Source organism: Macaca nemestrina, chromosome 7 (assembly GCF_043159975.1).
Source record: "Macaca nemestrina isolate mMacNem1 chromosome 7, mMacNem.hap1, whole genome shotgun sequence".
NCBI classification, from domain to species: Eukaryota; Metazoa; Chordata; class Mammalia; order Primates; family Cercopithecidae; genus Macaca; species Macaca nemestrina.
Window position 1 is genome coordinate 172,693,884 of NC_092131.1, and position 16,738 is coordinate 172,710,621.

The 16,738-nt window shown below is 49.8% G+C and overlaps 2 protein-coding genes across 14 annotated transcripts in view; one reads left to right on the forward strand and one right to left on the reverse strand.

Moving 5' to 3' along the window:
- The window catches only part of LOC105470213 (E3 ubiquitin-protein ligase HERC2-like), a 147,341-nt gene that overhangs the window by 63,837 nt on the left and 66,766 nt on the right, over positions 1–16,738 (reverse strand). The gene's annotated exons all lie outside the window — the stretch shown is intronic.
- Positions 6,711–15,109, forward strand: LOC139355500 (golgin subfamily A member 6-like protein 22). The gene is made up of 8 exons (XM_071067265.1): positions 6,711–6,781; positions 9,654–9,704; positions 9,792–9,885; positions 9,981–10,087; positions 11,492–11,550; positions 11,881–12,022; positions 12,348–14,315; positions 14,973–15,109. The coding sequence occupies exons 1-8, from the start codon at positions 6,731–6,733 to the stop codon at positions 15,033–15,035; spliced, it is 2,535 nt and encodes an 844-aa protein (XP_070923366.1). The 5' UTR covers positions 6,711–6,730; the 3' UTR covers positions 15,036–15,109.

Sequence of the window (16,738 nt, forward strand, 5' to 3'; positions counted from 1 at the left end):
GATTAAAAAAGAAAATATGATCCATCAATGTGCTATCTACAAGATAAACATTTTAAATTAAAATAAACAGATTGAAAGTAAAAGGATACAAAGATACAACATTTAAATAGTAAGCAAAAAACCGCCAAAGTGGCTGTACTAATATCAAGTGAAATACACTTTAATTTAAAGCAGGGCTGGGCATGGTGGCTCACGCCTGTAATCCCAGCACTTCGGGAGGTGGAGGCAGAGAGATTACTTGAGCCCTGAAGTCAAGATCAGCCTGGGCAACATGGCATAATCCCATTTCTACAAAAAATACAAAAATTAGGCGGGCATGGTGGTGCCCACCTGTGGTCCCAGCTGTTTGGAAGGCTGAGGGGGGAGGATCATGTGAGCTGGGGAGGTCGAGGCTGCAGTGAGCTAAGATCAGGCTCCTGCACTCCAACCTGGGCAACACAGTGAGACCCTGTCTCAAAATAAAAAAAATAAAAAAGGGTTGAGATGCAAAAAAGGACATCATTTTTTATTTTTTATTTTTTATTTTTTTGGGATGGAGTTTCGCTCTTGTTGCCAAGGCTGGATGGAGTGCAATCGTGTGATCTCGGCTCACTGCGACCTCTGCCTCCTGGGTTCAAGTGATTCTCCTGCCTCAGACTCCCAAGTAGCTGGCATTACATGTGCATGCCATCACTCCTGGCTAATTTTTGTATTTTTGGTAGAGACGGGGTTTCATCTTGTTGGCCAGGCTGGGTTCAAACTCCTGACCTCAGGTTATCCGCCTGCCTTGGCCTCCCAAAGTGCTGGGATTACAGACGTGAGCCACTGTGCTGGCCAAAACCTTCATTTTCAAAAAGCCTGGGTCAGGCATCATGGCTCATGCCTATAATCCCAGCACTTTGAGAGGCCAACGCCCATCTCTACCAAAAATACAAAAATTAGCTAGGTGTGGTGGCATGCACCTGTCATCCCAGCTACTCGGGAGGCTGAGTCAGGAGAATTGCTTGAACGCAGTAGGCGGAGGTTGCAGTGAGCAGAGATCGTGCCACTCCACTGCAACCTGGGGGACAGAGAGAGACTCTATCTCAAAAAATAAATAAAGGCTGGGTGCCAGATGTGGTGCATAGGCCTAGTTTGTTGACTCCTGTACTCAAGATACAAAACTCTGAAGAACAGTGGGCGGGAGCTTCCCTCTAGAGGCACAGGACGGGCAAGCTGGTCCCTGAGCAGTGACTTTATAATAACTTGTTACACTGTGTTTTTTCTTTTGTTTTGTTTTTCCTTCGGTTGGTTGGTTGTTTGAGATGGAGTTTGGCTCTTGTTGCCCAGGCTGAAATGCAATGGTGTGACTCAGCTCACCGCAACTTCTGCCTCCTGGGTTCAAGCGATTCTCCTGCCTCAGCCTCCCAACTAGCTGGGATTACAGTCATGCACCACCACGCCTGGCTAATTTTGTATTTTTAGTAGGGATGGGGTTTCTCCATGTTGGTCAGGCTGGTCTCGAACTCCCAACCTCAGGTGATGAGCCCGCCTTGGCCTCCCAAAGTGCTGAGATTACAGGCATGAGCCACCACACCCAGGGTTTTTTTTGTTTGTTTGTTTTTGTTTTTGTTTTTGACAGTCTGGCTTGGTCGCCCCGGCTGGAGTGCAGTGGCGCGATCTTGGTTCACTGCATCCTCTGCCTCCCAGGTTCAAACGATTCTCCTGCCTCAACCTCCTGAGTAGCTAGGATTACAGGTGCGCACCTAATTGCCTATCAGTGAAGCACCTAATAAGACTTGGTGAAGCAATAAGCAGTGTATTCCAAATGCGCTTGTTACAGAGGTAAGTCTTGAGTACACTGGAAGGACGAATGAACTCTATGAGTGCTCAGGACAGGCTTCATCGAGAGATACAATTGGAGCTGATACTTGATGGACACTTAGGATTTCTGGGCAGAAAAATGGAGTGAAAGGTATTGGTAGAGAAAATGTGTGTGAAACACAAAGATTCAGAATGGTGCTCAGAGAATATATATAGCAATAATATATATGTATGTATATTTATAAAATAATAATTATTATAGAGACTGGACAGGTGAATGCATCCTTTCCAAGACTTCCTTCCTCCTAGGGGGAGCCATGGGATGCAGAGAGCAGCAAGGCCCGGGAGCCAGGACCTCAGGGCCCAGCAGAGGCCAGACATGGGCAGAAATCCCTGCTGCCGCAGCTGTGGGCAGGTGGGCAGGTCAAGGGACCTGCGGGCTTTGGTACTTGGTACGCGTGGGTTCAAGTGTGGGGTCAAACTCCAGCTCCAGCAACCTCCCTCCTATCAGCTTTTCACTGCAAGCTGGGGCGGTAGCTTCTTGCGAGGATAAAATGATGAAGTATCCAGCACCAAGCGGGTACCCAGTATATTGTGGCTTCCTCCTCACCGCCCTAAGGGATGAGGATTGAAGACCCTGCCCTGTCCCTGAGGCCTTTCGGGCTAGTGTGGGGCTGATGTGACCCTTTTAACAAATCATTCTGCTAAGGGCGGAGGGAAGCAAGCCTCCCTCTGGAGCTGCTGAGGAAGGCAAGGCCCCTGGGGAGGGGCATCCTGGTTCAGGTGCATTCCCAGGGCCCAGAGAGCGCTCGCCGCTTACGCTCACCTTGAAGGAAGTGTCAGGATTCAGTGAGGGAAGAAGCAGAACCATGTGAGAACAGGCTAAGGGATTTGCTGTGGAATTAGACCTTACAGGATTGTGGAGGGGCTGGGAACTGGAGGTGTGGGGAGGCAGCTGGAGCATCAGCGAGCGAGCAGGTCACCAATCAGTCACTCTGAGAAGCTGAAACATGCCCAGCCACCTAAGAGACCTGGAGAGGTCTCTGGGCCACTGTGCCTTGTGGATCCCCCATCTGTGGGTCTGTGATGAAGTGACTGGTGCTGGACTTGGGGCTACAGCAGGTCACAATGCAGGGCGGCCTGCCCTGCTTGCTTTCGGCCGCTTGCTTCGTATTATTGTTTTTTCCTTTTTCCATGAACCCGAAGGCCACGGTACACTGACCGCTGAGACTCAACCTTCACTGGCTACATTATAGATAACATTCATAGATCACCATGGCCATGGTGCTTCCATTGTCTTTCAGGACCTTGGGCCAACTCCTGTCCAATTCAAACCGGTTGAGACCACTGACCCTTTAACTGGACCCATGCACGTGCCTGAGAAAAGGTCCATTTTGACATCAGAGGGTCCAAAACTCCACCTTCAGAGCCCAACACTCCACCTTAAGATCATGCTAATGCCACCATTTTCTGTACTTATGTCCTATGAAATGCCAAGAAGCCTGATGACACTTTTTTTTTTTTTTTTTTTTTTTTTTGCGACAAGGTCTTGCTCTGTGGCCCAGACTGGAGTGCAGTGGCGTGATCTCAGCTCACTGCAACCTTTGCCGCCTGAGTTCAAGCACTTCTCCCACCTCAGCCTCCCGAGTAGCTGGGATTACAGGTGCAACCACCATGCCCAGCTAATTTTTGTATTTTTTTTTTTTTCTGAGACAGAGTCTCGCTCTGCCACCCAGGCTGGAATGCAGTGGTGCGATCTCAGCTCACTGCAAGCTCCGTCTCGTGGGTTCGCACCATTCTCCTGCCTCAGCCTCCTGAGAAGCGGGGACTATAGGTGCCCACCACCATGTCCGGCTAATTTTTTGTTTGTTTTTTTTTTTTAGTAGAGATGGGGTTTCGCCGTTTTAGCCAGGTTGGTCTCAATCTCCTAACCTCGTGATCCACCTGCCTCGGCCTCCCAAAGTGCTGGGATTACAGGCATGAGCCATCGTGTCCAGCCTAATTTTTGTATTTTTAATAGAGACGGGGTTTCACCATGTTGGCCAAGCTGGTCTCACACTCCTGACCTCAGGTGATCTGCCCGCCTTTGCCTCCCAAAGTGTTGGGATTACAGGCATGAGCCACCAAGTTTGGCCAGCTGCCTGATAACACTTGCACAAAATGAACCTGTTACTTCATTTTTCCCCATTGCCAATCACCTCCCCCCACATCTTAGACCATCACACTTCCCTAACCTAGAAACAGCCCTCAGCCTTATCTCCAGGGAGATAAGGATTTGAGCGCTGTTCTCCCACCTCCTCACTTGGCGGTCTTGTGAATCTATCTTTTTTCTTTTGCAAAACCCGTGTCACAGTGATGGATTTGCTGTGTACAGGCAGAATGGACCTCGACCTGGCCAGTGACGCTGGACAGCCACGGCCGCCTCCAGACAGCAACTGCTGTCTCTTTCCTTCTGCCTTCCAAGTCACACATAAACACCCCTTTTGGCCAACTCTTCCTCTGGGAGGCTTCTCCTCAAGGGGCACCAGCACTGACGGGGAAGCCAGAGACAGGCAGCTCAGGATGGGGATGAAAAGCCAGGAATGCGGAGGCCGACTTCAGCTTGGCCCTGCTCCCTTGGTTAGAGAGGCTGGAGCCCAGGGCATCAGCCACAGGTCTTGGTAAAAACCCTTGGCACAGGAAAACAGAGCTGGATGAATCCTTGAACACCACGAGATCCACTGTCTCACTCCCCAGACGGGAAAGTCAGGCTCTGACTCCTGCTGTGGATTGCCGCAGGTCCCGGGCCGCTAACTCCCTTCTCTCTGGCCAGCACCACTGTAGCCTGGGCCTCAGCTGGTGGAGAGAACTGGGCTCACCCACCGCCAAGGGAACTGCAAAAAGGGCACACGGCAGTCCTGGGCAGAGCCCCGGGCCAGGACATCAGCCAGTTGCACAGCAGGGAGGGCACCTGCCCATCTCCACAGTCATCCTCCTCCTGGGCACCCTTACCAAAAGGCACTCCTCGAAACAAAATAAGGCCAGGCGCCGTGGCTCATGCCTGTAATCCCAGCACTTTGGGAGGCCAAGGCGGGCAGATCACGAGGACAGAAGATCAAGTGATTCCACTTTTCTTCTCTAGGAAGTCTGGACATTCAGATCTAGTTGGTCTTTTATCATAGAACTTCTAGTGTGCCCGAGTCTTACATTGTGAAGATCCTTTTCTACAATATTACATGTAAGAGGATATAAATGATACTGGATGAGATCAGGCTGGATGAGAACTGATACTTGTAAACATACTTTTTAGACGAAATCTCTGATTGCCATTCACTTTCTATTTGAACTCGTAAAAATAAAACACATTGGCTGGAGGGTGGAAGTAGGAAGGAGATTTATGTCTTTTAATCGCATGTCACTGTTTCATATCGAGATAGAACATATAGTATCCCTGGCTTTGGACCTACAGAAGGAAACACATTTTTCTACCTGCTGTATGCCAGCGGTTCCTGAACACCTGGAGGGCTTATTGCAGCCTGGATTGCTGGTCCCTACTCCAGAGTTTCTGATTCATGAGGTCTAGGGTGGGCCTGAGAATTTACATCTATAAGACATTCCCAGGTGCTCCTGGTTCAGAGACTCTATTTTTGAGAACCACTCTTATCTACTAACTCCAAATTGTAGAACTTTAGAAAAAAGCTTACTTTGGTCTGGGATAAGAAGCACACAGATAATGGAGCAAATCATGAACAAGTCAATCCTTGATCCCAGGTAGCAAGCACTACACAGTGACAACACAACTCTTGGTTTTCATGATTGCAAGTCATAGCCAAGTATCAAGTGAGAAATGCAGTTTCATTTTCAGGGCTTACAGAGGCCAGGTGATTCTAGAAAAATAGGATTTAGTGATTAAAGTCATGAGATTGGGAGTTATTTTTGTCCTTTTTCTCTCCTGCATCACTTAACATTTAGCCTTACTTTAGAGGGTCCTGTATTTGTTTTAAACTTGTAAAGAACTTTGAGTGCTTATTAAATGGAAAGTTTTCCACGTGTCTGTGTGTGTGTGTGTGTGTGTGTGTGTGTGTGTGTGTGTGTGTGTATGTATTTAGAAACAGAGTCTTGTTCTGTAGCCCAGGCTGAAGTGTAGTTGCATGATTTTGGCTCACTGCAACCTCCGCCTCCCAGGTTCAAGGGATTCTCCTGCCTCAGCCTCCCAAGTAGCTGGGATTACAGACACCTGCCACCATGCCCAGCTAGTTTTGTATTTTTAATAGAGACAGGGTTTCATCATGTTAGCCAAGCTGGTCTTGAACTCCTGAACTCAGGTGACCCACCAACCCCAGCATCCCAAAGTGCTGGGATTACAGGCGTGAGCCACCACACCTGGCTCACAAGCTGTATGTTTTTAAAGATATTAGACATGTTTCTTGTTTTCTTTTTTGTTTTTTTGTTTTGTATTTTTAGAAAACCAAAAAACCCTTAAGAATAATGTAGGAGAATAAGGAAAGTTTTTCCAAAAAAGAGAAATCATTGTGATTATTTATCTTAGTGGAATGTTGGATAATCTAGTCTGCTTTATCAATCATCAAGCACACTATAAAATTTCCATTTTAATAGGATTTGTACCTCAATTGAGGTAATACAGTTTTAAAGTTTTTAAAGTGAAAGCCAGCCCCGCCCCTCTCCTGGAGTGGGCGGGGACAGAGGTTACATGGCGGGTTTCCTTGTGACATCACAGGTTCTTCATGACAGGCTGCTGTCTGGCCACGCCTCCTTTCCCTTGCATCTTTCTCATTGACCAATAGGTTTGAAGCATTAAGGCCACGCCCCTATTCTGCATTCTAGTGTGGCCCTGGTTACGCCTCCTCTGGCTCAGTCACACAGCTACCTGGTAGGTGACTGGAGGTGTATAGTTGTCCTCGCCTGGATTGTGCTGATGTGGCCCCAACCCCACCGCCCTACCCATCCCATGATGTCCGAAGAAACCCGACCGATCAAATTGGCCAAGGCCAAGGAAAAGGTAAAACGCACCAGGTTGTGGCACCCCAACCCAGCCCCAGGCGCCCTCTGACAGTCAAGCTGCTGCCAGAGTCTCTGCCACTGCTGAGACACACCAGGCTGGGAACCCCCCAGTGCCTCTGGGCTCCCCACACCAAAATCTTGTGATCCAGCCCAACCCCCTCGTGAGTCCTGCCCCTGCCCTCACCAGCCACCCCAGGGTGACTTTGAGCTCGTGACTCCCAGGGCATCCCACGCCACACTCTGCCCTTACCTCCTGCTACCCCAAACCCGACCTCCTTGGGCTCTTTGGGCTCACGTCTCCAAGGACCTTGGTGCCCTAGAACCTGCCCTCACCAGTTGCCCCATGGTCACTTTGGACAGGTGACTCCCGGGGCTCCCTGCTCCATACTCGGGCCTCACCTCCCGCCACCCAAAGCCTGACCTCCCTGGGCTCTTTGGGCTTCCATCTCCAAGGACCTGGGTCCCAACCCTGTGACCCCCTCCCCAATCTCTGGGAGCTTGGTCATTGCACTCATGTGTCCCCCCCACCACTCCACTGAGGAGTGGAATGTAGTGATGTCGCAGTCCCTCTAGGAACTGTCATTACTGCCACGAGACCGGTCTTTGGTCTTAGGACCCAGTCCCCTAAGTGTTCTTGCCCATTTCTGGTTCCTCTGGTTGTAGCACAGGTTTCCAGCTGGAAGGGGATTGGGGACTGTGGGACCTAGGAGACAGAGGTTTCAGGCTGCCTTACTTCCTTAACACAGACGTTGACAGTGTGAAAAGCCTACACCTCCCCCATGAGCTCAACACATTGACGGTGTTCTGGGTGGCAACGGGAGAACGGGTTTAGTTTGATTTTCTCCCAGGCTTCTACTCTCCAGAGAGACTCGAACATTGTTTCTGAGTTCTCCACCTCAGATTTGAATTCTGCATTGTTCTGGGACCAGAGTGCCCCTCAGTCAGTGGTTGCTGGAGTGAGATCTGCCTATCTTCTGTGGAACAGATCTTGGGAAACTGAACTTGACAGCTTGAATCTTCCTCATCTCATCTCCACCTGGGGTACTTTGAGTGCCACAGGATAAATATGGGGCATCTTTCTGAAGCATCACTTTCCTTTGAGTCTACTGAGAGACAAAACATTAATGTACTTAGGGGTGACAGTCACATAAATTTATAAGAATATACAAGACTTCTCTCTGAAACGAGGGTTGGGTTGTCCTCTTTCTGTTAAATTCCCAGATTTCACAGAAAGGCTGCCTTCTGCCATGAAGATACATTAATATACATTTTGAGAAGTACTGGTGCACTTCTTCACACTAACAGACGTGTGAGGGTGTATGACTCTAAACCACACGGTGTACAGTTCCTGCCTACCTGATATTTGCTTTTCTGCCTTTGCCTCTGGTTTTGGTCCCTGGCAGCTGCTGACTTGTGGCAAAATCCCAGAGCTCAGAGTCAGAAGACTGAGTTTCAGTTCCATTAGTGCCTTCTGTTCAGCCATGGTATCAATCCCTCTCAGTCACTAAGTGATTGTGACAACACTTCCTACAGTTGTTGGTGGCATTAAATCAGATGGTGCATAAGAGTATTTTGTAGAAACTGTAAAGCAGGATGTGACTATAGGAGCTTGTAGTTCTCATGAATATCACTGCTCTTCCTTTCCACAGTTGAGAGACTACCATCCCCAGGCCAACCCTAGTGTTGGTACATGAGCAAGCGACACCAAAAAGAAGAACATAAATAATGGTGCTAACTCTGAGACAACCACTTCTGGAGGTTGCCACTCACCTGAGGATGTGAGTCTTGGCTGGCCAGGCTCCTGGGGACAGAGGGCCCAAGGGGTGGTGGAGGGTAATTGTTAAGATTGTGGAAGAACTCCCAGGCACTGCTTAAGAATTCTGGGTTTGAATCCTCTCCATGTGCTGGGGATATGATAGAGGGCAAATTCCTTGAGCTCTTTGGGCCTCTCTTCTCACATCTGTAAAATAGGAGTGGTTTGGTTTTACCTACATTGGTGAAGTTTTAATGAGATTTATCATTGTTGTTTTTATGTTAATCCCTAGTCCACGGCCTACTGTAAAGTCTCCTTCTTGGCTTGCGTTTCCTGGGGTAGAGTTAGAGAGTATCAGAGATGTCTGTTAGCTCTGAGAGTCCGAGAGTTAAAGGCCCACTAGAATGGAAACCTCGGGACCGAGGGTTCCTGTCTGCCTTTTCCGTCCTATTCTCCCGCTGTTAAGAACCGTCTCTGGCCCGTATGTGCTCAGTCAATGTTTGTTGAATGAATGCACCTTTCTAAATCACAGGCTGGCAGAAGGGTGGGCTTTTCTCACACTCCATCTCTGAAGGTTTCTGTGACTGTCTTTTCGAGAGAATCTAGTTTCATACTTTGAGTTCTGTGGCTGTGGGCAGAAACCAACAAAGACCCAAGTCCTTTTTCTTTGGGAGTTGAGGAGAGTTTACCAGTTCGTGTTCCCATTGGGTCTGAGAACTTTACCTTTAAAATCCATCCCTGGCCCCTGCCTACCGCTTCCTGGCCTGGGGAATAGACTCGAAGGGGCCACCCTCAGTCACCTTCCTTTGATTCTCCCCACAGAAACAGCAGAACCGAGCCCAGCTGGAAGAAGTGATGTGATTTCTTTGTTTGATCATGACATGACTGCTGGGTTTTAGAAGCACTCAGCAGTAGAGGCCCCAGTCTCATCTTGCCCACTCCCAGCCTGGGGAAGAAGGCTCACCCCCCGGATCCCACCCCGTCCACACAGGGTCCCTGATAACCTGGTCCCATGGGTGGGCCTGTCCTGGGGCAGTGGTGCCGTTCTGGGGGCATGTCTCTTGCTGTGCCATCTCTGCTTCCCCCTAGTAAGAGCTCTGTCTTCCTCTTTCTATAGGAAAAGAAGGCAAGCCACCAACATCAGGATGCCCTAAGGAGGGAGCTAGAGGTGAGTGGAGGGTGTGAAGTTCCCTCCTGTCCTCTGGAGAAGGTTTCTTTGCTTCTCTTTCAGCACTTGCTTTTTTTTTCCCCAAAGGCCCAGGTTCATACCATACGAATCCTTACATGTGAGAAAACTGAGCTTCAGACGGCACTCTATTACAGCGAGCGTGCTGTCCAGCAGTTGCAAGGTGGGAATCTGGTACCCCATCATCCTTCAACCTGGCACTTTGACAGGCCTTTATGGGGAGTCCTTTGGGCCGCATCTGAATGTCTCTCATTCCAGGAGAGTGCAGGCATCTGGTCGGCCGCCTGCATGATTCATGGAATTTTGCAAGAGATTTAGAGTGGGATCTCTCTGCTGTCGCTACACAGAAAAAGAAGGCTGACAGGGTGAGTCCAAACCCCTGCCCCATCCCCTGGGAGCCTGGCTTCACAGATGGAGGAGTGAGCCTAAAAGTCCCTTCTGCAGGATGGAGTGTCCTGCCCAGAAGACAGCATGGCCATTTCTTGCTGCTTTTGTGTGTGGTGGTTAGAGGCTGACAGGGGCTGAGTCGGCTGCTGTGGGTGAGTTGAGGGGCGCCGTGGGGAGTGAGCACCGGACATAGAGCTCACAGGCCAAGTGCCCGCCCTGCCCATATTTGACTGTGGCCTTGGCCAAGTCCTAAGTGGCGGTTAGGATACTGGTACCATAAAGGTACAGAAGAGTAGCTTGTGTATGTTATTATTTGTTTTGAGAGAGGGAGCCTCTGTGTGTGTGTGTGTGTGTGTGTGTGTGTGTTTGTATTATGGGAATATACAATAAACATGTTTGTAAGGATCATAAACATCTCAGGAGAGAGGAACAGTGTTGGGGGGAGATATTTTCCTTCTGTACTTTCTGAGTTTTGGACGATTCGAACGTATCATCCTTTCAAAATGTCAACAAATGATTAATTTCCTCCTCCTTATCTTTGCCCCTACCCCCAGGGAAAGAATGGGCTTAGAGAATCAGATATACCTGGGTGTTGAAATCCCAGCTCTACGTGATCTTAGGCAAGCACTTAACCCTTAATACCCCATGTTTTTCATCTATACGATAGAGGTAATAATGGTAACCGTCTCCTGTGGAGGTTGTGAGGATGAAATGGCATTGTTAGCGCAGTGCCTGGTGAAGCAGTCAGTAAAGGTTCCAACAGTGGTAGTAGTAACAGTAAGAACATTAGCAATACCATCTGATGTCTCTGGGCCCTTGCTAGCCAGCTATGAATTCCGTCTCTTTCCCTGTCCCTTCCACCTTTACTGAGTTCTCTGAAAAACAAATGAGGGCCTGGTGCTCTGGCTCATGCCTGTAATGCCAGCACTTTGGGAGGCCGAGGCTGGCGGATCACCTGAGGTTGCGAGTTCAAGACTAGACTGACGGACATGGAGAAACCCCATCTCTACTAAAAATACAAAGTTAGCCGGGTGTGGTGGCACATGCCTATAATCCCAGCTAATCGGGAGGCTGAGGCAGGAGAATTGCTTGAACCCGGGAGGCGGAGGTTGTGGTGAGCTGAGATTGCGCCATTGCACTCCAGTCAGGGCAACAAGAGTCAAACTCTGCCTGAAGAAAAAGAAAAAGAAAGAAAGAAAGAAACAAAACAAAACAAAAAAGAAAACCAAAGGATACCCTGGGCTTGGAAGTGCCTTGAGAGCATGTCAGGTGTGACTGGGAGTGGGGAGTGGTGTGTGGAGTGGTCACGGTGGCTGTTGTTCCTGGTCGGCCAGCCGCTCCTCTGCCTGCTCTATCCTGACTTCACCTTTCTCTATTTGCAGTACATCGAGGAGTTAACAAAGGAGAGGGACGCCCTGAGTCTGGAACTGTACAGGAACACGTAGGATGGGGGATCGTGGGATGGGAGGTCTTGGGGCTCTTAGCGTGCGGGGTGTGCTGAGAGGTGGGGGGTAGAGGTGAGCATGGTGAGAGGCTCATACAGGTTTTCATGGGTGCACAGGGAAGCTCTAGTGCCGGCTGTGCCACTGACTCATGCGGTAGCCTCAGGCAACTCATGTCTTCTCTCTGGCCTGCCACCTGGGACTTTAAATTCCTGGGGTCCCATCCAATGCCACGGTTCTGTGGTTGTGGGGTGAAAGTAGAGGGTTGATCACCAAAGCAGTCCTTTCTGTTCTTCGTTCATTCCTTTATCTACTGCCTCTGGTTGTAGCATAACCGATGATGAGCTGAAGGAGAAAAATGCCGAACTACAAGAAAAACTTCGACTTGTAGAATCTGAGAAGTCTGAGATCCAGCTCAATGTAAAGGAGCTAGAAAGCAAGCTGGAGAAAGCCAAGCTCCTGCTGCCACAGGCAAGCAGCTACAGCCCCGGGGCTTGTGGGATCCCCGTCCGGCTGGCACCATGGTCTAGGATCATGCAGGCTATGGGGAGGCTCCAGTCAAGAGCTGGAAAATTTGGGCCCTTGTTCTGGTCCCACCATAGAATCCTCTAGAGTGTGCTAAAAATCTACAAAGTGGGGCCCTGCCTGGGGAATCAGAATCTCAGAGTTAGGGCTTAAAAATATATATTTTAAAGGATCATGCGTGAAAACCATTGTTTGATAGATTACATTTATATGACTATCCCATGAGTCTGTTTCCTTCTGAGGTTCAAACCAACTTTCACTGTTCCAGCAGCAGCTGCAGGAGGAGGCTGACCACCTGGGTAAGGAGCTGCAGAGTGTGTCCACGAAGCTCCAAGCCCAGGTGGAAGAGAACGAGATGTGGAACCGCTTGTACCAGCAACAGGAAGAGAAGATGTGGAGGCAGGAAGAGAAGATACAGGAGCAGGAAGAGAAGATACGGGAGCAGGAGGAAAAGAGGCAAGAGCAGGAGGAGAAGATACGGGAGCAGGAGGAGAAGAGGCAGGAGCAGGAGAAGGAGATGTGGAAGCAGGAGGAGAAGATAAAGGAGCAGGAGGAGAAGATACGGGAGCAGGAAGAGAAGAGGCGGGAGCAGGAGGAGAAGATGTGGAGGCAGGAGGAGAAGATACAGGAGCAGGAGGAGAAGATACATGAGCAGGAGGAGAAGATACGGGAGCAGGAGAAGAAGAGGCAGGAGCAGGAGAAGAAGATGTGGAGGCAGGAGAAGATGCATGAGCAGGAGGAGAAGATGCATGAGCAGGAGGAGAAGATACGTGAGCAGGAGAAGAGGAGGCAGGAGCAGGAAGAGAACATTTGGAGGCAAGAGGAGAAGATACGGGAGCCGGAGGAGAAGATAAGGGAGCAGGAGAAGAAGATGCACAAGCAGGAGGAGAAGATACCAGAGCAGAAGAAGAAGAGGCACGAGCAGGAGGAGAAGATGTGGAGGCAGGAGAAGAAAATACGGGAGCAGGAGGAGAAGATGCATGAGCAGGAGGAGAAGATACAGGAGCAGAAGGAGAAGATGCACAATCAGGAGGAGAAGATACAGGAGCAGGAGGAGAAGATGCATGAGCAGGAGGAGAAGATACATGAGCAGGAGGAGATGATAAGGGAGCAGGAGGAGAAGATGCACAAGCAGGAGGAGAAGATACGGGAGCAGGAGAAGAAGAGGCAGGAGCAGGAAGAGAAGATGTGGAGGCAGGAGGAGAAGATACGGGAGCAGGAGGAGAAGATGCATGAGCAGGAGGAGAAGATACAGGAGCAGAAGAAGAAGATACAAGAGCAAGAGAAGAAGAGGCAGGAGCAGGAGGAGAAGATTTGGAGGCAGGGGGAGAAGATGCATGAGCAGGAGGAGAAGACACAGGAGAAGGAGGAGAAGAGGTGGGAGCAGGAAGAGAAGATGTGGGAGCAGGCGGAGAAGATTTGGAGGCAGGAGGAGAAGATGCGTGAGCAGGAGGAGAAAATACAGGAGCAGGAACAGAAGATACAGGAGCAGGAGGAGAAGATACGGGAGCAGATGTGGAGGCAGGAGGAGAAGATACAGGAGCAGGACAAGAAGATACAGGAGCAGAAGGAGAATATGCACAATCAGGAGGAGAAGATACGGGAGCAGGAGAATAAGATGCACAAGCAGGAGAATATATGGGAGCAGGAGAAGAAGAGGCAGGAGCAGGAGGAGAAGATGCGGAGGCAGGAGGAGAAGCTACGGGAGCAGGAGGAGAAGATATGGAGGCAGGAGGAGAAGATACGGGAGCAGAAGGAGATAATACGGGAGCAGGATGAGATGATGCGGGAGCAGGAGGAGAAGATGTGTGAGCAGGAGGAGATTCTGGGGAAGAAGGAGGATATGCTGCGGGAGCAGGAGGAGAAGATGTGTGAGCAGGAGGAGATTCTGGGGGAGAAGGAGGATATGCTGCGGGAGCAGGAAGAAAAGCTGTGGGAGCAGGAGAAGAAGATGTGGGAGCAGGAGGAAAAGATGTGGAGGCAAGAGAAGAAGCTAGGGGAGCAGGAGGAGAAGATGTGGAGGCAGGAGGAGATGATGCGGGAGCAGGAGAAGAAGATGTGGGAGCAGGAGGAGATGATATGGGAGAAGGAGCAAAAGATACGTGAGCAGGAGGAGAAGATGCGGAGGCAGGAGGAGAAGATGTGGGAGAAGGAGGAGAAGATGCGAAGGCAGGAGGAGAAGATGCGGGAGCAGGAAACGAGGCTGTGGCAGCAGGAGGAGAAGATGCAGAAGCAGGAGGTGAGGCTGCAGGAGCTGGAGGAGAGGCTGGTGGAGCTGGGGCGGAAGGCAGAGCTCTGGGGGAGCAGGCGGAGGTGGGTGCAAACCCTGGAGATCATACAGAACGCCCTCACCACAACTTAGCAGATGGTGGTTGGCTCCCTCTGCTTTTCCACCAGTCTGTGGCGTACAGCTTCAATGGTGGGAAGAAGGGTGTGAGATTTGAGGCTGGGGAGGGAGGCATGGGCCTCTAGGCAAGGGAGGCAGTCACTTAGGCCTGGAGGAATGGGCCAGGGTCCAGGGGCCTGGGCAGATAACAGAGCCCCACTGTGCCCTTGCCACCCTGTTTATGGGCCCAGAATCTGGAAGCCAGCCACTGCCTACCCTGACGCCCATCCTGCAGGTGGAGCTGAAGAGCCAAGAGGCTCAGAGTCTGCAGCAGCAGCGAGACCATTCCCTGGGTCCCCTGCAGCAGTACGTGGCCGCCTATCAGCAGCTGGCCTCTGAGAAGGAGGCTCTGCCCAGCTGCAGCAGCAGGAAGCTCAGGGCAAAGCGGTGGCCAAGGTGGCCCCCCAATAGTTGCAGGAGACCCAGTTGAGGGAGTTGATGAGGGTGAGGCCCTGAGGGGGATGACCTGGCAGCCTCCGTGCCTTCTCACTCTCTTTTCTGGCCCCTTAGGAGCACCTGGAAGCTGCCATCTACCGAGCACATGACAAGAAGGCAAAAACAATAAACATGTAAAACCCGGCAGCAAGGCCTGGAGAAGAGTCAGCTGCCATGTGACTGTTTAGAATATAGTCTGAGCCCAAACCTGAAAAAAAAAAAAAAAAAAGAAAAGAAAAATTACTTATTTTAAATTGTGGCAAAATATTGGTCAGGCACAGTGGTTCATGCCTGTAATCCCAGCAATTTGGGAGACTGAGGTGAATGGACCACCTGAGGTCAGGAGTTCCAGATCAGCCTGGCCAATACAAAAATTAGCCGGGCATGGTGGCGCATGCCTGTAATCCCAGCTACTTGGGAGGCTGAGGCAGGAGAATCGCTCGAACCTGGGAGGCAGAGGTTGCAGTGAGCTGACATCATGCCACTGCACTCAAGCCTGGGTGACAGAGCGAGACTCTGTCTCAAAAAAAAAAAAAAAAAAAAAAAAAAAAAAAACCTTTCTTCCTTATCTTCCTTACATGTATGTTTCTATTGGTTTTTTTCTTGTATGTTTCTACTGGTTTTTTTCTTGTTCTTTTTCATTTAGTCTTGTCTTGTCTTATGGCATTGCTAGTAAACTTTTATCTGCCTCCAGAGAGTACTGACTTTGACTTTATGGCACACAATTGGAGTAAGCGCAGATCAACTTCATGTAGTTTGGGACTAAGCTGGTTCAAAGCAGGCTTTAGTTTTTGTGACGGCTGGTCTATTTTTTATTCATTTGGACTCCTAGGGGTGACCCTTCCAGGGTTCCCACCAAGGTCCCATCTCCTTACTGGGACCCAAATTCTCATGAGGTCATTTCAGCCCTGTGAGTGCCAAACATCCAGCCAGGCTCTCCAGCCTCTTAACCACCACTTCAGACTCAGTTTCTTAACCTCTTAGCCCTCTACTGTTCACCAATCACCAAATGTCGGAAAAGCACTACAGACTGTCAGGGTCACCTCCTAGGCCTGGTCACTCAAGTTCTGACTGAGGTCTCCAATTACCTTCAAACAGTTGTTTTTGGTGGTGGGGGCACATTTTTGCCCAGTTTCTCTAACTGCTCTTGTGGGGCGGCTAATCTATAACAAGCTACTCTGCCTTTAGTGAAAGTTGAGAACCTTCATCTGTCTGTTTTTTTTTTTTCTTTTGAGATGGAGTCTCGCTCTGTTGCCCAGGCTCCAGTACAGTGGCGTGATCTCTGCTCACTGTAACCTCCGCCTACTGGGTTCAAGCAATTCTCCTGCCTCAGCCTCCTGAGTAGCTGGGATTACAGGCATGTGCCACCATGCCTGGCTAATTTTTGTATTTTTAATAGAGACAGGATTTCACCATGTTTTCCAGGCTGGTCACGAGCTCCTGACTCAGGTGATCTACCCGCCTCGGCCTCCCAAAGTGCTGGGATTACAGGCGTGAGCCACTGCGTCTGGCCCATCTCTCTTTTAAAAACTGTTTTTAATTTGAGGTATAATTTATCTTCAGTGAAATGCACAGATCTGGTATATATTTTGATGAATTTCAACAAATGCATTACCCATGTATCCCACCTCCTTTAAAGATATAGAACATTCCTATCATCCAGAAAGTTCTCCTGTGCTTTAACCCTGTCCGGCACTCCCCCAGCAGCTGATGAACGTGCTGTCGACATTGGTACATGATTCTGGCCTCCCCAAAAGAGCTGCTTTGAGAAGCCTGCTTGCCTTACCCAGCACTAAGTCCCTGCCTGCTCTCTCAAAATTTCCATCTTTAAACTGGTTGTA

Coding starts and splice junctions, on each gene's coding strand:
- LOC139355500 (XM_071067265.1), top strand. CDS start 6,731: ATGATGTCCGAAGAAACCCGACCGATCAAATTGGCCAAGGCCAAGGAA. Junction 9,886..9,980: donor TGCTGTCCAGCAGTTGCAAG/GTGGGAATCTGG, acceptor CTCTCATTCCAG/GAGAGTGCAGGCATCTGGTC. Junction 10,088..11,491: donor AGAAAAAGAAGGCTGACAGG/GTGAGTCCAAAC, acceptor CTCTATTTGCAG/TACATCGAGGAGTTAACAAA.